A 21,440-nucleotide genomic window follows, 5' to 3' on the forward strand; every position below is an offset into this window, starting at 1 on the left:
ACTTAGCATGAGGGAAAAAAAAAAAATAAAAAAATAATAATAATAAAAAAAAAATAAAAATAAAAAAAAATAATAAAAAAAAAATAAAAAAAAAATAAAAAAATAAAAAATAAAAAAAAAACTTAGCATTAGCATGCTAACGTAGCATTAGCATGCTAACTTAGCATTAGCATTAACATGCTAACGTAGCATTAGCATGCTAACGTAGCATTAGCATGCTAAACTTAGCATTAGGAAAAAAAAAAAAAAAAAAAAAAATAATTAAAAAAAAAACTAATAATTAAAAAAAAAAAAAATTTAAAAAACAAAAAACAAAAAAAAACAAAAACAAATTAGCATTAGCATGCTAACGTAACATTAGCATGCTAACGTAGCATTAGCATGCTAACTTCGCATTAGCATGCTAACGTAACATTAGCATGCTAACTTAACATTAGCATGCTCAGCTAACATTAGCATGCTAACTTAGCACTAGCATGCTCACTTCCTGGTGAAATCAGGTCACTTCCTGTTGAAGGCGGGTCACTTCCTGTTGATATTAGGTCACTTCCTGTTGAAATCCGGTCACTTCCTGTTGATTTTAGGTCAGTTCTGGGTCACTTCCTGTAGAAATTAGGTCACTTCCTGTTCAAATTAAGTCACTTCCTGTTGATATCAGGTCATTTTTAGGTCATAGCAGTTCATTACATTACATTTCATAAACAAAAATATTATATTGTGCTTTGATTTTTTTTTATTAAGCGAAAATAGGGAATGATCTGAAGAGTTAAAAATTCGAATGGTTTTAATTGATCAAGAAATGTGGAAGTTAAGCCATAATCACTAAACTGAAAATGGGTTACTGTCACTTTAACAAATATGCGCATTCACGCACACACATTTCCTAAGTACCAGGTGGGCGAACATTTTGCTTGCTTCAATTGAGTTCTATGAGAAAGCGCACACCTCGAACAAAAGGCTCTCACGACTGAACGGTTTAAGATACAGATTTCAGAAATGCCCCGTTAGAACGGCAAGGCTTTGGGGAACGCAAGCATGTTCTCATTTTTTAAATCGGATAAAAAATGACCAAATTAGAGCAGGTTGAAAACGTGTGACTTTTTAAAAAAATGACAAAAAAAGGCGGCGAAAATAACATGGGGCTCAATGGGCGAAAAAGTGCGACTTCCCCTCGCTTCAAGTCAAATAAAAGGTACTAAATGACACCTTAGCCGCACAAAAGTGGGTTTGTCAGAAAGAAGACCCTTGTGACTACAAAATATCCAAATGTGATGTTTACTGAGCAAATATTGTGGCCACGGTGACGAGTTGAAGTGAAATTTTTCGAAAGAATTTTTTTTGTCTCTCCACTCTAGCGCTGATTGCTCCACTCTAGCAAACGCAATACACACTAATGTAAAGAGCCTCTTTTTCTTCATTTCACACCCTGTCTTTGAACCCGCACAGGAGGGAGCGCTTACATTTCTTAAAAAAAATTTCAACACAGAGCTAAAGATGGGAAAAATTGCAACAAAATGAGCTAAAAATCGTCTCGGTCGGTCAATGTATGTGCGCGCAGCGTGGCTTCGAAAAAGGTGTTACATTTGTGGAGGTTTTTTCCCCTTCTCCATTCATTCCTATGGGACTTTTTGGGGGGGTTTTAGGGGAATTGCGTCGCCATGGTAACTCAAAATTCCGAAAAAAAATGGTTCCCCGCCGAGTCAGATCGAGACGCATCTTTTGACACCTCATTTGTGCCGGTACGTTCAACGGTACGACCCGCATTCTTTCTGAAAAATCGGTGGAATAATAAAAAAAAATAATAAACGCCGTTTTCCTGGATAGTAATATGTGACTGCTTTGCAGCAGTCACATAATAATAAAAAATGTAGCTTTGAAGCAGGCTAACCAATGACATCATCTAAAGGGGAAAAAAAGCACATGAGCAAGCATAGGTATAAGTAGAGGAGAAAAAGAGATGAAAGAAGTGCGAGAGATGGAACAGGAGAGGAATGCAGCTGTTTATGTATAGCTGTTGTAACAGGACAGATTAAATAACCTTGCCAACACTTTAACCAGGGGTTAACAGCGTCCTAGGACAGATAAACTCTTGAGTGTAAAAGTTTTCTGGGACAGATGAATCCCTTGGGGTCAAAGAGTTAGGGTTAGCACATAGTCTGTCTTAGGATAATGTAACCTCCATGGATGAATTAGTCTTAGGACGCTTTGACCTGCGGGCTAAAACTTCAGGGGGGTTAACCTGTCCTGTTATATTGTGATCATCGTCTTCGTGCATGTCCTCAGTGGCTTCTTCTGTCTGTGTGGCAGCATTTGATACATCTGTAGAACAAAAAAGAATGAAGAATCATGTTAGATCTTTGAAGTGTGGTTGTCTAAGGTGTAGTTTACAGAACAGTCGTGTGCATATTTGTAGCATGGTAGTGTCTTAATACAAAAGGATATTATGTAATGCACTGTATATGGATATTACAGACGTAATATTTGACGGTGATCGTATATTCATAGTTTTTGCCCGTTAATAAATAATATAGCTTGGATCAGTAAAGTAATAAGACACGCAAAAAGGGTATAGTTGAATCCTCAGGGTCAAAAAGCAATGTTTTAGGATTGTGTGATGAAATGATGAATAAAAGTAAGGATACAACAAGTACATAAATGGTTATGTAAGTGTAAAATTTGGCATGGTGTGTCCAGATACATGCAGGATAAGTATAAAATATTGTGGTGTGTGATTGATTTCTTCTTAGTAAAAATTAGTATTGTAAAGGTCAAGTCACAGTATGTCCCAAAAAAAAATCTAAAAAAATCTATGGTCTAGAAACATCAGAATCAGGGGCAAAGACATAAACATAATAATAGTAATTAATAATGATAGAATTTAAATCTTTTCCATGAATATGTCAGTTGTTTTGAGAAGATACAAAAAAAAAAAAAAAGAACTTTGAAGTGGTTATCAGTGGATGAAAGAGGGCAAGATCACAGCACAGCTACATGATATCAGTCACATTAGAAAGTAATCAAGTGTAGTATGTATTCACATTATATACATTGAGAAATTGCGGCTCAATAATCAGTCAGTGTTTCAGTTAACAGTCCAATGTTACCTTCAAGATATTCCTAACAGAAAAAAAGGAACGTGCATTAACAAAAAAAAAGTAAAAATGTCCATTGTCAAACATGTCATTCATTATACACAAAGTGTAGGATGGGGATGCTTGCTGTGTTAGTGTTTGTGTGTCTTCCATGTCATATAGCTTACCATCACGGACAAATGCATCACATGCATCCTTTATATCCAATGCAGTCTCGAGTTCTTTCACACGCTTGGTTTTGAAGTCTATCTGTTTTTCAAGTGCTCGATTGACTCGAGTCACATGGACTAGTTGGTTCATCATTTGGGAATGAAGATCAAGGCTGCGCTGGTATAAGTCGTTGCGACTGAAAGCATGATCAATGCATGCATACTGTAATGACAAAGCATTCAATGAAAATCAGTCATGTTAGATTCCATGATTCTAAATAGCAGAGGTAACGTGTTGGTGCAAAACGTTGTGGTCGTGTTGCATGTTACTCAATGGTGGTGTGTGTCAAAACGAGTTTATTTAAAAAAACAAAAACAAAAAAAAACAAAACGAGTTTATTTGAAAGAATATACAAATATATACACACGGACATATATATTGATACAGTATAACAGTACTGCATGTATTGGTTTTAAGGAAAGAGTTGAAAAGCAGTCTTCAGGAAAATGCATAAGACGCACAAAGTACCATTTCACTACAAGTAATAAGTTGTCAATTAGACATGTGAATTAAGTGGTTAAGATAGTGGCTACTGTGCAAGTAAGCTTAAATTGTCTCTAAAAGGTTAGCGTATGTGTTCTACATGATATCAATGGCTAGACGTGCTCGTGGAGAAACATTACAAACAGAAAAACACACAAAAGGTGCCTTTAACAAACCTGTCAAAAAATGAGAACTTAATACATATATGTATGGCATACTGTATATGATTGAGAAAGTAGTCCTGTTTAGTTTATTTATTGTATACTTACGGAAAAAAGTTGGCAATCTTTGCGTATGGAGATGATTAGAGGGTCTTTATCAGAAGAGAATTTGCTCGGTGATTTGTCCATGTTCTGTAGAAAAGCAAAGGAGTAGAAATAAATACAGTGTCATATTTCATAAACATACAAGAAATTTGTAGCTGTATTAACCATTGTTGGTATTTGAAGTGATAATGTAGGAATTGAAGTGTAGTGATGGCAGAATTTACAGAGTGCTTACCTTGTATGACTTTGTAGATGGAAATGTTCTTTGTTGAAAGAGCTCTTTGTTGTCTACTATATATGCAAGTACAAGCATAAGTAGGTGTGGTTATGAAGTACTTGACCATTGAAATAAAGCAGTGGTATCAAAAGTATGGACCGTGGTTTGGCTCAGGCCCGCAAAGGGGTTTAATGTGGCACAAGAGATAATCTTGTAAGGTACAAAAAAATAATAATAATATGAGTAATGTCTTACCAATTAATCAGATGGCCAAAATCAAAAAAAAGAAATGTGTAATTTCAAAAGTAGTTTTTAGGTGACCAATCAATTAGAACACGGAATGGATCAGCATGTTATTATTTGACACACAAGCTAAAGTTATGGATTGTTGGGGGGGGGGAAAAGACAAACATAAATGTGCTGAATATGACACTCATTCAGCTATTGGTAACACAAACACAATATGGTGTGAAATAATGTCCAATAACTTCATTAATTGTGTCACACAGTACATTCTAGAAATAATATATATATGAAAGACAGGTAGATATAACACGCTGGGAACTCATATGGACAGTGTTGCCACTTTCCATTTGCATGTGAGTTATTCTTAGCAAAAATGTATTTACAGTTGAGCCTTGCTATTTAGGGTAGTTCTACAAATAGCAAAAATCTGTCTATAACTGATGCCGATTGTATTTAAGCTATATACCATGATGTTATCAGTCCAGCCAACTTAGTTATAGAGTATATTGTCCTTCATGTGGCCACTGAGCTAATAAAAGTTGATAAAAAAGCATGATCACAAGTGGTGAGTGACTGTTAGTAAGAATAATAATTGTATCTATGTTGTGTGCTACAATGAAAGTATTGATAGTGACATGTTATGATATATAATACAATTTTCTAAGTAGCATTTGAAACATCAGTATCTTTAATTTATTGACAAGAAAACACAGGAATGTATGGATATAGATGTTGATAGATAAAAAAGCAATATTTTCTACATACTATCAGTTAGCATTACAAGTATCCATAGTAAGTAAAAGAAATGCTGTTAATTGTGAAATTGGAGTGCTAAAAATTATCTAAACTTTGCTTGTACATGTGAGGGAATTGTAATCATTAGCAAAGGCAATAGGAAACAAACAGAATGCACATAGCTTACAAAACATAAAAGTAGTAGTATAAAAGTGTTGATGTTTAAATTTCATTGTGTAACAGTGTTGATGTTTAAATTTCATAGAAGTATCATATTTTGCCCGCCCCTTCTGTTCTTATTGGTCAAAAGTCAGACTCTTTCAAGGGCGGCTACATTTAAACCACTGTCACTGAAAGAGACTTCCTCTTGTTGTTCTTCACTGGTTTTGCGTCAGCAGATTCAGAGAGCACAGACAGCAAGATTTCCACAAACGTTATTTCAGCTGTTGGAGTATCCTCTAGAGTGTTTTTATTTATTTATTTATGTATGTTTTTATTTTTTTATTTATTTAGTTAGTAGTAACAGGTAATTGTATATTAAATATTTATTGTAGTAGGAGTGTAGATTGTTAGCTTCTCAGATGCCTCGGGGGAAAGGCTATCATCGTTCGGAGGCAGCCAAGAGGAGGATGACTGAACGTCTTCGACTTGGTGATGTTCAGCAACCATTTCATGCAACTTGCGCACGTAAGTAGCTACCATTTGTATGTAATATTTTAAGCACGAAGACGTCCGATGAATTATTGCGGAGAAAAATTTAAACAGTGTTTTATTTCCTTTGTTGTCATGAAATGTAATTCAATAATGATTATTTCTGTATGTGCTAATAGGTGGTGGTACTGGTGGCCGTCACAAAGTGCAAGAATGGCCAATTTCTTGCGTTACTGGTCGAAGCCACAAGTTGGTCATACCCTCTGAGTGTTCAAACAAGAAGGTATACATGGTTTCTAGTGCTACATTTAAGAAAAAAGTGCAATGGATACTGATTGTGCTAAATTAAATACTGTACATTATGTCATATAGTTTGTCTTGCTCATTGGAGACTCGCACCTACGGAGCATCGCAGATGGTTTTGTGGAGATGCCAAAGGATTTTTTTTCCTTTGGCGTCATGTCGACACCCGGAGCTTGTGCAACCGAGTTGACTACTGAGGTGCAGCATGCTGTTGTGCCTAGAACTCCAGACGTGGTTTGTCTTTTGGCTCCTAGCAATAACCTGACATCCAGCCGCACCCCTGACGAGGCAGGAGCAGATTTCTGCAGACTCCTTGGTAATGTCTGTGGTCGCTGGCCTAATAAGGTACATGTATATTATGTTTATTAATAGATTTGTAATACTATTATGAGGTGTATAGTATACACGATTGCAGTGTGATGTGGAAATATTTTCATGGGTAAAATAGTACAAACGTAAGTTATAAACGCTGCTTGTTTTGAATAGGTGTTTGTCTTGGACTTTCCTCCACGTCTAACCGTGGATGTGACTCAGCAGGATTACTTGCGTCAGGAGTTTCATCGTGTGTCAGCACGTATGGGTGAGTTACTAGATAATGACATTCAGTTAGGTCTTACATGTTTTATCATATGGTGTGCGTTTTTGTTACACTGTAAACTGTGCATCCTACAGAATATAAACTGTGAATGTAAAAAGACTTTAATAGGTAATAAACATAGATATAAAATTATTGATGACTATAGGAGAAAATCATAATGAAGGATGTTCTCTCCCAATGTCTTTTTAAGGGGTCAAGTACATGTCTACTGCAGCGTTCTTCCCTTTGAAGAACTTGAAGCTGTGGAGTAAAGATGGTGTAAGTTCCATTATGGTATAATAATTCAGAATCATTGGATATACACATTGATTAGATTTGTATGGTAGTACTGGAATAAAATAGGTTAGTAGTGTTATAAAATTGTTACTTATTTTTGCAGGTGCACTTGAGTGATGATCATGGGATGAGTATTCTTGTGCAGTTGATGTGTGATGGTGTTCATCAGGTTAGCCATTTTATACTGTAATTTGTTTCATTGTAGTTTTGTATTACGTTTGTAATGTGCTTAAATTGTGTAGTTGTATGGAAATATGTACATTTTTCTGAATGCAGTATATATGTATTTAGATATGTATTTTATATAATGCTGTTTGTGAATCATGATTTAGGCAAATATGAGTGATATATAAGTAACATAAATATTTATCTTCATGTTATTTGTTTTGTTTTTTTTATTATCAGCAACTTGACCTCCAAACACCTAAGTTGGAGATACAAGTAGCATCGAGGCCACCAGCGGTTAAAACTATTCCAAAAATTGTGGTTAAGGGTGAGACTTTGGTTCTTCGTCGATTGAACCCATTTGAGTGGATTGTTGTTGGACCAGGCAGGAAGGTAATGGTTGCATATTGTAATAGCTTGGTTGTTGTTGTAGTTTTTAGTGTTGTGATATATTTGTTTTACATTAGATTCTCCAAAGTTGAGCAAAGTAAAGGTCAGTATAGGTTGATAAATAAAAATGATGATGTCTGTCATTGCAGAGGACGCAAGCAGGACTTGAACAATCCTGTGATGGGGTTCCCAAAAAGAGGAAAATTCAGCCTAACGTTAGTTTGTTTAGAATAATTATATAGTGTATTTGTTATAGACAAGATGCATTCAGTAACATATTTTCAAAATGTGTATTTCACAGGTTGTGCTAAAGGAATGTTTTATTCCTCTAACCCCAGTTTGGTTCAGCAGTGAAATGTTGGGTGCGATGGATAAGATAAAACCATCAGATCTGTCCAGCCCTGTGAAGGCTGCTCCAAGAGACAAAAAGGTAATTTTCATGTAAATTTCATGGTTCAGGTGTTGTCATTAAGTGAGTCCAGTCATTTATGTGACACATTCTTCTTGATTGATAACATTTAAATTGTGTATAATTGTCTAAAGAAGCTGTAATCTGCATGTGTGGAATATATAAATATATATATTTTTTGTCTTTCATTAGAAATCAAATGTGAGATATCAACAGAGAGTTGTTTTCAAAAGGACAAAGTCACAGGTTTGTGTTTTTATTTGTATTTTTTATTGGGGAGTAATGTAAATATTAGACTAGTTTATAATTGCTGTTATTCAGTTTGAGAAGGGGAGAATAAAATGTTTTATAGCAATGAGTAACAATAGTTATTGTAATATAAATAAGTACATTTGTAGTTGTTGTTTTGCAGGCATTACAAAGGATGGTGGTGGATGCCAGTCTTTGTTCTTCCAGTGTTGTGGAAGAGGTTGTGCAGCAAGAGGTTAGTTTATTGCTTTAGAATTTCAGAAAAGAGAGATAAGTGTTTATTAGTGATGTATGGTTGTTGTTATTTATGTTATTGATCTAGCACATTGTTTAAGAATGAACAATATATGTAATTTATGTATAATCAAGTAGACTAGTGAGGAGGAATTAAGTGTACTTTGTAATGTGCAAGTAATAGTAAAACAATTAAAAAAAAAACATACACAGTAGTTTGTTGGCTCAGTGGAGTATGTAACATCATTTCATTATCTAACCTTTTTGCTGTTGTATACATTCTAAGTAGGTATTACTTTTGTTATTGTGTTTAATAGGCAACACCAAGGGCGTTGGTGGATGCAAGTTTGTCTTGTTCCAGTGGTGTGGAAAAGGCTGTGCAGGAGGAGGTTTGTGGCCTGCTTTAGAATGCCACCTTAAAAAAGAGAACATGTTTTGTAGCAATGAGTGACTATTGTTATATAAATGATATAAGTTCATTTGTAGTTGTTGTTTTGCAGGCAACACAAAGGATGGTGGTGGATGCCAGTCTCTGTTCTTCCAGTTTTGTGGAAGAGGTTGTGCAGCAAGAGGTTTGTTTCTTGTTTTAGAATTTCAGAGAAGAGAGATAAGTGTTTATTAGTGATGTATGGTTGTTGTTATTTATGTTATTGATCTAGCACATTGTTTAAGAATGAACAATATTGGTAATTATGTATAATCAAGTAGACTAGTGAGGAGGAATTAAGTGTACTTTGTAATGTGCAAGTAATAGTAAAACAATAAAAAAAAAAAAACATACACAGTAGTTTGTTGGCTCAGTGGAGTATGCAACATCATTTCATTATCTAACCTTTTTGCTGTTGTATACATTCTAAGTAGGTATTACTTTTGTTATTGTGTTTAATAGGCAACACCAAGGCCGTTGGTGGATGCAAGTTTGTCTTGTTCCAGTGGTGTGGAAAAGGCTGTGCAGGAGGAGGTTTGTGGCCTGCTTTAGAATGTCACCTTAAAAAAGAGAACATGTTTTGTAGCAATGAGTGACTATTGTTATATAAATGATATAAGTTCATTTGTAGTTGTTGTTTTGCAGGCAACACAAAGGATGGTGGTGGATGCCAGTCTTTGTTCTTCCAGTTTTGTGGAAGAGGTTGTGCAGCAAGAGGTTTGTTTCTTGCTTTAGAATTTCAGAAAAGAGAGAAAATTATGATAAGTGCTTATTAGTGATGTATGGTTGTTGTTATTTATGTTATTGATCTAACACATTGTTTAAGCATTAACAATACTGGTAATTTATGTATAATCAAGCAGACTAGTGAGGAGGAATTAAGTGTACTTTGTAATGGGCAAGTAATAGTAAAACAACAACAAAAACACACAGTCGTAACCTTTTTGCTGTTGTATACATTCAAAGTATGTATTACTTTTGTTATTGTGTTTAATAGGCAACACCAAGGCCGTTGGTGGATGCAAGTTTGTCTTGTTCCAGTGGTGTGGAAAAGGTTGTGCAGGAGGAGGTTTGTGGCCTGCTTTAGAAAGTCACCTTAAAGAAGAGAACATGTTTTGTAGCAATGAGAGACAATTGTTATATAAATGATATAAGTTAATTTGTAGTTGTTGTTTTGCAGGCAACACAAAGGATGGTGGTGGATGCCAGTCTTTGTTTTTCCAGTGTTGTGGAAGAGGTTGTGCAGCAAGAGGTTTGTTTCTTGCTTTACAATTTCAGAAAAGAAAGAAAATTATGATAAGTGCTTATTAGTGATGCATGGTTGTTGTTATTTATGTTATTGATTTAGCACATTGTTTAAGCTTTAGCAATATTGGAAATTTATGTATAAATCAAGTAAACTAATGAGGGTGAAAGAAGTGAATTTTGTAATGTTGCTTAAGTATGCATAAGTAATATATATATAACCATGAAAACATAGAGTTGTTTGTTGGATGGATTGTTGGAGCATGCAACATCATTTCATCGCCTACCCTTGTTGCTGTTGTATACGTTCACATAGCAAGTATGGATTACTTTTGTTTTGTTTTGTTTTTTGTTTAATAGGTAACACAAAGACCAGTGGTGGATGCAAGTTTGTCTTGTTCCAGTGTTGTGAAAGACGCTGTGCAGGAGGAGGTTGGTGTTCTGCATTAAAATGACAAGTTCCATAAAAGTACATTGTTTTCTATGTAGTGATGTAGTTTGTTGTTGAAGATGTTGCCATTCATCTGGGCGAATGTTGAAGTTGTAAAAATATAGATAACATATGTAACCATTTTCTGCCACGTGTATGCTATGCATGTTCCGTGATGTTGTGTAATGTTAAATTATTAAATGAATCGTTTGTTAAAATGTATTTTTTTGTCATATACCTATAGTTGCCGAGGGAGAGGACTTCTCGCATGGAGCATGCAGCCAAGATCAGTCCCAAGCGTATACAAAGTAAGACCATTGGTAATGCAAATACATCTATGTGTTATGTTTTAGAAGGTGATGTTACATGTAATTCATTCTTGACTGATATGAACACAGCATATGACAGTTATGCACATACTGACAGCTCCAGTATTAATGTTCATTCAATATCATTCGGAGCTCCAAGTGATGCTCTAGAGTGTCAATGCAGAAGTGTGAATGGGTCTTTTCATCAAGGAGACAGTCGGTTGAACCATCCAGGTAAGCAGTGTATGGCTATAGCGTATGTGGGTCTAGCAAATCACACAGCTAGTAGTGCGTTTTCATGGTGTTCAGAAGATTTAGACAAACTTCTTGTTTTAGGTGATCGTTTGTATACATTATTGAAGAATAGTGACAAGTTCAGTAGCTCACATAACTATTTAATGGTGCCAGACTTGCCAAAGCAGCTGGTTTTTGAAGGAACGCTGTTTGAGTTTAAGGAAATAGATGTGGTGTCTGGATTTATACCGATGGTCGATAAAACAATTATTGTGGAATGTCAAGACGTTACTATTTTAAAAGGATTGCAAAAGATACATGATCAAGTTGATTTATGTTTGCTGACCATGGGTTGTTATACATGTGCAATCATTTGCAAAAATGGACAGTATGCAGTATTTGATTCCCATGCTCGCAGTGCTAGTGGAATGCCAGATGGTGATGGTAAAAGTGTTATAGTTTACTTTAATTGTCTTCAAGATGTTTATGATCATATATGTAATTTGACAAAAAAGACATGTAGAGGGCAAACGTTTTTTGAGTTTTCAGGTTTTCATGTTGTGCGGACACAGACAAGTTCATATGAACACTCTGTAAAGGGTGTTGGCATGATTGTATTGGATTCCCTGGCTGAAGTTACACGTAATTTAGGTTTGGATAATAACAGCACAATATTTGAGCTCCATGCGTACACCGAGGCAGAAAAAGTACATTCCCAACCAGTGTCATTTGGAGCTTCAAGTCATGCTTTAGAGCGTTATGATGACAGAAGCTTGAATGGTTTTCATAAGGGAGACACACTACAAGCAATGGCTCAATGTTCAGTGGGTCAACAAGCTAAACCCTCTGTAAAGGATGTAAAAATTACTACACAGGATTCTACTGTATCACAGCAATGTAAGATGTCATTGAGAAGTAGCGTTTCAAGGACAATGCAAAGTTGTGACGCTACTGCACTTAATGCTGATGTGCAGATAATGGGCAATGTGACTCATAAAAAGATGCAATTTAAACCTATTGGTAAACAAGTTGTCCAAGATTTATGTACACGATTTAAATGGGATTTAGAGAAACTTGTTGTAGAGGAGTCTGCAAATGGTGGTTTACTAGGGCTTCCATGCCAGAAAGAGAAAATAATAGGTGATGGGAACTGTTTCTTTCGAGCAGTATCTCAAGCTGTGTGTGGTTCACAAAAGAACCACAGAAAAATCAGACTAGCTGTTGTAAAACAAATGGAATCAAATGCAGTTGTGTATGAAACATTTTTAAGGAGTGAGTACTCTTCAGTGGATGAGTATATAAAAAAATCAAAAATGCGAAATGTTGGCAGTTGGGCTACTGAAGTGGAAATTCAAGCAACAGCAGATTGTTTAGGAGTCAATATATTTATATATTATGATGGTAAGTGGTTAGAATATAGTTCAAAAGCAAAAGAGGGAATTTACCTAGAAAATAGCAATGGTAATCATTATGAAACTGTTATTTGTGTGTATCATCCAGAACTGCAGAAGTGTTATGGATTGTGTAAAGCCTATCTGGCCAACTTCGAAGCATATAATTTAAGAAGGCAAAATATAGTTCAAGGTTCATGTATACAACAAGTAAGTGTTAAAAGTGTAAACAACACTGACAATTTGAATCTAACCAGAACACTAAGTATTAAGAAAGAAATAGTGAATATTGAGGATGATGGTATAGCGCAAACAAAATATTCAAAGAGTAATAGTTTTATTTCAAAGTATTTGATACAGAAATATAGATATCAAAAGAAAACTAATTATCAAGACAACGTATCGCATAGAAATAAACTAAAGGAAATGCGTGTTGCGAAATATCACCTAAATGCATTGCATCGGGACAAACTTAGGGACAAAAGTAGAAAAAAATATTGGGAAAATCCTTTTCTAAGGGAAAAAGTGCAAGAATTGAGTGTAAAGAAATATTGTGAAAACACAGTGCATAGAGAAAAAGTCAAAGACATGAGTATAAAAAAATATTGGCAAAACGAACCGCATAGAAAAAAAATGAAAGAAATGAGTGCAAATAAATATGGGCAAGATGAAACACATAGGGAAAAAGTGAAAGAAATGAGTATAAAGAAATATCGGCAAAATGAATTGCATAAGGAAAAAGTGAAAGAAATGAGTATAAAGAAATATCGGCAAAATGAATTGCATAAGGAAAAAGTGAAAGAAATGAGTATAAAGAAATATCGGCTAAATGAATTGCATAAGGAAAAAGTGAAAGAAATGAGTATAAAGAAATATCGGCAAAATGAATTGCACAAGGAAAAAGTGAAAGAAATGAGCACAATAAATTATTGGCATAACGTGTTGCACAGGAAAAGCGTTAAACTTCGAAGTAAATGTAAGTATGATAGTAATCCCGATCACAAGAAAAAAGTTAAGGCAGCTACCAGATGTAGGATGCAAAAAATTAAAGAGAAGTCAACACAGATAGATTTCATTATGAAAAATTTTTGGGATAAAGTGAAAAATGGGCCGGAATTTGTGTGTAGCGTCTGCCATAGATTGTTATTTAGACGCCAGGTTTTATTTTATAAAACCGATAATTACAAGAAAAATAAAATAGTAGCTGCAATAGCAGAAAAATGTGTAACAGAAAAATATTTGCACAAATGTAGTGTGGACTGTGTAGTACCATGTAGGGCATTACAGTCAGCTAGAGGCCAGCTGTGGATTTGCTTCACCTGCAATGGTAAGATTATTAAAGGCGAAATACCTCCTGAATGCGTAATTAACAATTTGACAGTCCAACCCATTCCACCTGACTTGGCATGTTTGAATAGCTTGGAACAACATTTGATTGCCTTACATATACCATTTATGAAAATGTTAGCTTTACCTAAAGGTGGGCAAAATGGAGTACATGGACCAGTGACGTGTGTTCCAGCAAATATTGTGCAAACAAACAATTTGCTGCCTCGTTCAAATATGGAAGGGTCTTTATTGGCTGTAAAACTGAAGCGAAAATTAACATATAAAGGTTATTATGAATACCAATTTGTTGATACGATGCGCATAAGACAAGCATTACAAATTTTAAAACAAACAAATGTGCATTATAAAGATGTTAATTTTAACGAAACCTGGATAAATGAGTTTTGTAGGGAACAAGGTGAAGTTGTAGAAAATATCAATAATGTTGAAAGTGGTGAAAACTCAAATGTTGAAGACGACCTTTTGCATGATAGACAACAACATTGTATGTTTCAAGACACCTGTTTAATGCCTGTTGATATTGGCCAGGAAGCGCTCGATCAGTACTTTGATGATGTTTTAAATTTGGCACCAGCAGAAGGCAATAATCCTGTGAAATTGCTTTCTGATCATACAAATGAAGCCAAATGCTTCCCAGTCTTATTTCCACAGGGACGAAATACATACCACGATAGTAGGCAATATCGACTTACTTTGGCACGTTATTTCAACAACAGAATTGTACATGCTGATGGAAGGTTTGCACAAAATGTTGAATATATATTTTTTGCTCAGTACATGTCTGAGATAGAGCAGGTTATCTCAAATGTATCCATTGCATTACGCAAAGGAAACAAAGGTCAAACATTTAAAAAGCTGAGCAAAGATATGTTAAAAAATGAAGAATCATTGAGGGATTTATTAAAGTTTGATGAAGGTTATCGTTTCCTTAAACCTATAAGAGGTACCCCAGCTTTTTGGCAGGGAGTACAACGAGACCTGATTGCCTGTGTTCGTCAGCTTGGTGTTCCTACCTGGTTTTGTTCATTTTCTTCGGCTGACATTCGGTGGAAAACCCTTCTGAACAGTATATTAAAAAATAACGGTAGAACACAGACAGCAGAAGAGTTAGAATGGGCAGACAAATGTGAACTGCTTCGTCACAATCCCGTAGCTGCTGCACGATATTTTGATTTTCGCTGGCATATCTTTTTGCGCGAGGTGCTTATGTCTGATTTACATCCAATTGGTAAAATCCTGGATTACTTTCACAGGGTGGAATTTCAGCAGCGTGGTTCACCTCATACTCACTGCTTTTTTTGGATTTTCAATGCTCCACTGATTGACAAAAACACAGATGATGAAGTATGTGAATTTATCGATAAATATGTAACATGTGAATTACCTTCAGAAGATGAGGCATTATTAGACATAGTCACGTCTGTACAGGAGCATTCAAAGCAACATACCAAATCATGTAAAAAGAAAAACACAGTTTGTCGTTTCAATTATCCCAGGCCAGCATCCAGTAGGACATTTATTAGTCGTAAGAAAACTGATGAAAATGACAAAAAACAATGCAAATGTAAGGTAGATAAAGATGCTTTAGCAAAATGTGCATGTAAAAATGAGGAACAGCAAGAATCTATCAGAGCAGCAGAAATTATGACAGCAGTAAAGACTGCTCTTTCAGATAAAAACGCGAGCTTCGACTCTGTGGAACATTTGTTTGAAAGCCTCGGCATAAATCAAGAAACGTTTGAGGATGCATATCAACGCTTTAGTCGAAATACACATGTTGTTTTGAAAAGGGACGTTAAAGCGGTTTGGGTAAATCCGTACAATAAGTCACTGCTAAAATGTTGGAATGCAAACATGGACATACAATACGTTATTGATGCATATGCATGCATAGTGTACATAATTTCTTATATTTCAAAGTCAGAAAGGGAAATGGGATTACTGTTAAGAAATGCTCAAAGTGAAGCCGCAAAAGATGGAAATGTTTCTGCAAAGGCTGCATTAAAAAATCTCGGTAGTGTTTATCTACAGAACAGAGAGGTCTCTGCTCAAGAGGCAGTCTATCGGTTAACAAATATGCATCTGAAGGAATGCTCAAGGAAAGTTGTCTTTGTACCAACAGGGGACAATCAAGTGAAACTAAGTTTGCCTTTAAATGTGTTACGGCAAAAGGCGGCATCACAAAATCTTACCACGGAAGACATGTGGATGACCAGTACAGTAGAACGGTATAAAAATAGACCCAATGATGCCACTTTTAATGATATGTGTATGGCCACATTTGCATCAGAATATCGTGTTTTGAGTAAGAATGAGAAATGCCAAAATCGGATTACACTGAATAATGATTGCGGTTTCATCGCAAAAAGAACACGAACAAAACCTGCAGTAGTTCGATACATGCGCTTTTCTGAAAGTAAAAATTCAGAATTGTTTTACCAAAGTAGGATGCAATTGTTTTTGCCATATCGGGTAGATACACAGCTAAAACCTCCCAACTGCGAATTATTTGAACAGTTTTACAAAAATGGTCATGTGAGATTTAATGATGGTTCAAAACATTCAGTGAAGTCGGTTGTTGATTTGAACAGAAGTAAATTTGAAAAAGAAGCAAATGAATTGGAAGCCATCCAGAATATGATTGATTCAGATGGCATTTTAGAAAATGCTTGGTGTGATCTGTTCCCCGAGCAAGAGCTAGAACGATTACAATGTGAGGAGGAACGGAAAAACAAAGACCAGATAGTAGAAGAAGTAGAAAATATTCCGGATTTAGCTGTAGGTAACCAAAAAATAGCACATTTGGAAAAGAGAAATAACATAATGAGCAGAAGTGATGGCTTGGCTTTAATTAGATCTCTCAATAAGACACAATTGTCTGTTTTCTATCAAATACGACAGTGGTGTTTACAAAAGTTAGCAGGGAAAAATCCCGATCCATTGCATGTATTCATTACAGGTGGTGCCGGGACAGGAAAAACCCATTTAATAAAAGCTATTCAATATGAAGCAACAAGACTGTTGTCAACAGTCTGCCGCCATCCTGACAATGTTTGTGTTTTGATAACTGCTCCAACAGGAATTGCTGCATACAATTTGCATGCATCAACTATTCATCATACATTTAGCATAAGCAAAGATTGTCGCTTACCTTACACACCATTGGGTGAGGAAAAGCTTAATTCATTGCGTGCTAAATATAGTGATTTGCAAATTCTCATAATAGATGAAATATCTATGGTTGATCACAAAATGTTATCATATATTCATGGTAGGTTAAGACAAATTAAACAAACTGGTGATGTTCACCCCTTTGGTAAAGTAAGTGTAATTGCTGTTGGAGATTTTTTCCAATTGCCTCCGGTAAAAGGGAAACCCCTATATGTAGATGATGTTGGCTTTAACTTGTGGTCTAATCGATTTAGACTTGTGGAATTGAAAGATATAGTTAGGCAAAAAGACCATGTTTTTGCAGAGTTGCTGAATAGAATACGAACTCGTTCCAAAGGCACCCCAATGTTAAAAACTGACATAGAAACTCTAAAAAGTTGTGAAACTGGCGAAGTCAGCTCAGCATTGCACATATTTCCTACTAATAAACAAGTAAATGAACACAACATTCAACAGCTATTTAAGACTTGTCCAGAATATATTGAGATAGATGCTCAGGACTTTGTCACTAATAAAAAAACAGGAAAACTAGAGTTAAAAAGTGGACATCACGCTAAAGCACATGATGCATGTTTGGCAGAAAAATTGTTGTTGGGAAAAGATGCACGGGTTATGTTGTGTAAGAATGTTGATGTTATGGATGGTCTGGTTAATGGTGTATGTGGTACAGTAAGACATATTGTTACTTATCAAAATAATAAGTTTCCTCAAAAAGTGTATGTGAAATTTGATGATAATCAAATCGGTGCCCAAAGTAGGAAACAATCTGCAGGTTCCAATCCATTTATTTCAATGGGTGCCACTGCGATTGAGCCAGAGGAAGAAAGGGCCACAAAACAAGGAGGGTTGCGCAGACAGTTTCCACTTAAACTTGCGTGGGCTTGTACAATACATAAAGTACAAGGAATTACAGTTGACAATGTAGTAGTGTCCCTCAAAAAAGTTTTTTCTGCAGGACAGGCGTATGTGGCCTTAAGTCGTGTTACCAGTTTGGCAGGATTAGTTATTCAAGATTTAGAAGATAAAGCTCTGTATTGTAAAGATCACATTAAGGATGCAATTCAGAGCATGCCTAAATTCCTGATAGAAAATGAAACAAAATCCAAATTCAACACACATACTTTTTCTTTATTCATGATGAATGTGCAAAATTTGCCGTGTCATGTTTTTGATCTGGGATTGTGCACACAGCATTTGCAGCTTAACTGTATTGCTGTTATAGAAACCTGGCTACCACCTGTTTTTTCAATGGAAGCAGTCAAACTTGATGGTTACAATTTTCATAGTGCACCACGTGCTTTAGCATACAATGGCAACCACCCTGCTTTGGTTGGTTTGCAACACCAACAACACGGTGGTGTTGGCATGTATATTGCACACAATATGAAATATGACATTCTCAAACTACCAAATGTGAACTTGGAATGCTGGGCTTACAAATGTGCTACTTACAATATATTAGTAGCAGTCATTTATCGACCACCATCATATCCCATGTCTTTATTTAAAGAAAATCTAGGAAAGCTCCTTGATTGGCTAGATCCTCAAAGTAACACAATAGCTGTCATGGGAGATTTCAATGATGATCTTCTAAAATCATCCACAATCTGCAAATTTGTAACAGACAGAGGGTATTCTCAGCTTGTTGGAGAACCCACGACAGAAAAAGGTACACAAATTGATCATGTGTATGTAAAAACTCCATTTTATGATGTAAAATCTATAGTTGTACCAACATATTTCAGTGATCACGAAGGGCTTGTGTGTTCTTTTACATATAAATGTATGAATAATGATCCAAAAAACTAACATATTTTATATACTCAGATTTACAAAGGTGTCAACCTATAGGGATGTCGTTCCAGAACAAATTACCGGTAACTGAATCCTAATACTTTTAAAATTAAACAAGCCCTATAAACAAGCCCTAAAAGTACTTCACAAAAAAACAAAACAAAAAAACATATCATCATTGTCATATCCTGAAAAAGTATGGCCTTTTAACTGGGAAAACATTGTAAAATATACTGATTGTGTCCTTGTTTACAAAATTTTTCATGGTAAAGCTCCACCACCATTATTACAGTTTGTTCAGAGCGACTCTAATAGCTCAACCAGAGCTGGCTCTCGGGGTGACTGGAAAGTGCCACTCAGGAAAACTGCTTTTGGTCAAGCTACCTTCTATCGCTCATCACAAACATGGAACTACATACCAAGTACAATACGAGAATTGCTAAATATATCATTATTTTCTAAGTATTTGAGAACATGGCTATTTGTAAAGCAAATCTGTTAACATAACATTGAATGAAAGCAGTTTTCCAGCTGCCTGTAATGTAATCCTTAGTAGTGTGTGATTGGCCCTGTTTTTGTTATAGAAATGTAATACAACTAAGTATTTTATGGTGATGGCAATAGTATTTTATGTATTATTCTTTTATTTTTTCCTCTTTTAATTGCTTTTACTCTATCCTGTCCCCACTTTGGGGACCTTCCTGCCGATGGGACAAGGGATGCAAATTACTAAAACAGCTAAAATCTTACACATATTTACATTTGTAAATGTTCATTAATATGTTCTGTCCCATTTAAAAACAAAAAAAATAAACAAATGGAAAAATAAATGATGTCAAATGATGTCATTCTGTGAATATAACTTTTTGCGTACCAACATTTATATTATGGCATTGACTTGTGAGACTGATACTGACATCATACTTTTGTGAAAGATGTTTCATGTACACTACCTGTGAAAATTGGAGGTTCTACCTGTGTATAAATGTTGACATGTCAACGAGAGACCGTTTTGTTTATATCTCAACTTCAAACTTCTAATACATTTTTGAAAAACATATATTTGCCTGTTTGACTACCGCTTGTCCTCTCTTTTGCCCGCCGCCACATCCTGCTTGGAGACGGGGCTAGGCGGTGATGAAAGAGTGTGACGTTTTTGCTGTATGGATTCTGCACTGACGGACCGGGACAAGATCTGAGGTGGACCATTTCCCCAGAGGCATTATTATGGAGAAATCTACATCGACTCACCAGACCGGGGCCTGAGCAAGAGTCACAGCGCTTCATCTCAATAAAATGACTGTTGTTTTTGAGCGAATATTGTATAGCACCATACTACTGTATCTGTGAAATGTTGTCCATGTGTCATCCATTGCAGCCTGGTCATCCTGGAAGGGGGATTCTCTCCATCTGTGGCCCCTTCTCAAGGTTTCTCCCTTTTTCCCCAAATGGGTTTTTTTGAGTTTTTCCTTGCCCGGTTGGAGGGTTAGATCAGGGGATGTCACAACTTGTTTATAGTTAAATAAATGTCTTAACAACTTCACGATAGAATTTGTTTTCTATTCTCCAAGGTTGCGGATTGGATTTATCGATTTCAATGTTCCCATAATTTATTCACTAAGAAATATAAATAGACAAGTGTATGAAATACTTAATCTATCATTGTTGGCATGTCACATCACATTTGAGCAATAACATATCTGAAATTAATCATTTAAAAAAATATGCATGCATCTGTGTGCACATAAGTATGCCTTCCAATTTTCACAAATGAAGGTGATTCATGCAATAGGGAATGCTTCATTAATAAAATGTGTAAAAAGTACTGTTGAGCAATTTAGTGGAAACTACACTAGGAATTTGTAAAATATTCATGTTCATGACAGGTCTGACCTGTGCAAAGTTCCAAAAAACTTTCCATAACTTTGCATCTTAAACATCTTAAGATGAAACACACCAAGTTAGAAGACGGTAGGATGAATTTTGTAGGAGGAGTTAAAATATGACCCCTGAAAAAGGCCACAAAAAAAGGCTACAAATCCCATCATAAATCAAAATGGCGGACTTCCTGTTTGGTTTAGCACATGGTTCCAAGAGACTTTTTTGTACATCGTGGGCTCTTATGTATGCCTGTAAATTATCATAGCGCTAGGTGAAATGTACAACCGGGAATGCTTCGTTAACGAGGAGTTTTCTAGCTCAAAATGTGATGCCCGGCCCCTGGGGGACTTCCTGTTGGGTTTAGCACATGGCACCAAGAGACTTTTTTGTACATTGTGGGCTGTTACATATGTCTACAAATTTTTGTAGCTCTAGCTACTTCGTACAACTGGGAATGCTTCATTAAGAGGGATTTTTTTCCTTTGCAAAAAGTGCATGCCACGACAACAGCGTGCGACGAAATAAAGAGCTTTCAATAACTTTTCATCCTCAACATCTTAAGATGAGTCACACCAAGTTTGAATATGATCGGATAAACTCTGTAGGAGGAGTTTGTTAAAATATGACCCCTATGAAATGGTCCAAAAAATGGCAACACATTCCAAAGTAAATCAAAAAGGCGGAC

General features: G+C 35.7%; 1 protein-coding gene across 4 annotated transcripts; it reads left to right on the plus strand.

The window, feature by feature from the left end:
- The first annotated feature begins 1,215 nt into the window (after positions 1–1,215).
- LOC144026601 (uncharacterized) lies at positions 1,216–20,417 on the plus strand. 4 transcript variants are annotated; one of them, XM_077533380.1, is made up of 21 exons: positions 1,649–1,739; positions 5,648–5,936; positions 6,080–6,183; positions 6,273–6,548; positions 6,690–6,783; positions 6,992–7,059; positions 7,181–7,246; positions 7,483–7,635; positions 7,782–7,847; positions 7,934–8,062; positions 8,234–8,287; positions 8,454–8,525; positions 8,842–8,913; positions 9,025–9,096; positions 9,414–9,485; positions 9,597–9,668; positions 9,949–10,020; positions 10,132–10,203; positions 10,557–10,628; positions 10,871–10,934; positions 19,996–20,417. In XM_077533380.1, the coding sequence occupies exons 2-21, from the start codon at positions 5,831–5,833 to the stop codon at positions 20,010–20,012; spliced, it is 1,773 nt and encodes a 590-aa protein (XP_077389506.1). In that variant the 5' UTR covers positions 1,649–1,739; positions 5,648–5,830; the 3' UTR covers positions 20,013–20,417. The 4 variants fall into 4 exon arrangements, with proteins under 4 accessions (XP_077389504.1, XP_077389505.1, XP_077389506.1 ...); XM_077533377.1 differs by lacking the exon at positions 1,649–1,739 and having other exon boundaries at positions 5,662–5,936; positions 10,871–20,417; XM_077533378.1 differs by lacking the exons at positions 5,648–5,936; positions 6,080–6,183; positions 6,273–6,548; ... (6 more) ...; positions 8,234–8,287; positions 8,454–8,525 and having other exon boundaries at positions 1,216–1,751; positions 10,871–20,417.
- Positions 20,418–21,440: the final 1,023 nt, after the last annotated feature.

This window comes from Festucalex cinctus, chromosome 10, assembly GCF_051991245.1.
Source record: "Festucalex cinctus isolate MCC-2025b chromosome 10, RoL_Fcin_1.0, whole genome shotgun sequence".
Taxonomy (NCBI): domain Eukaryota; kingdom Metazoa; phylum Chordata; class Actinopteri; order Syngnathiformes; family Syngnathidae; genus Festucalex; species Festucalex cinctus.

Bases quoted from the DNA above. Each gene is read 5' to 3' on its own strand.
- LOC144026601 (XM_077533377.1), top strand. From the start codon at position 5,831: ATGCCTCGGGGGAAAGGCTATCATCGTTCGGAGGCAGCCAAGAGGAGG. The intron at 5,937-6,079 runs GTAAGTAGCTAC...ATGTGCTAATAG, and splicing joins ATTTCATGCAACTTGCGCAC to GTGGTGGTACTGGTGGCCGT. The intron at 9,669-9,948 runs GTTTGTTTCTTG...TGTGTTTAATAG, and splicing joins AAGAGGTTGTGCAGCAAGAG to GCAACACCAAGGCCGTTGGT.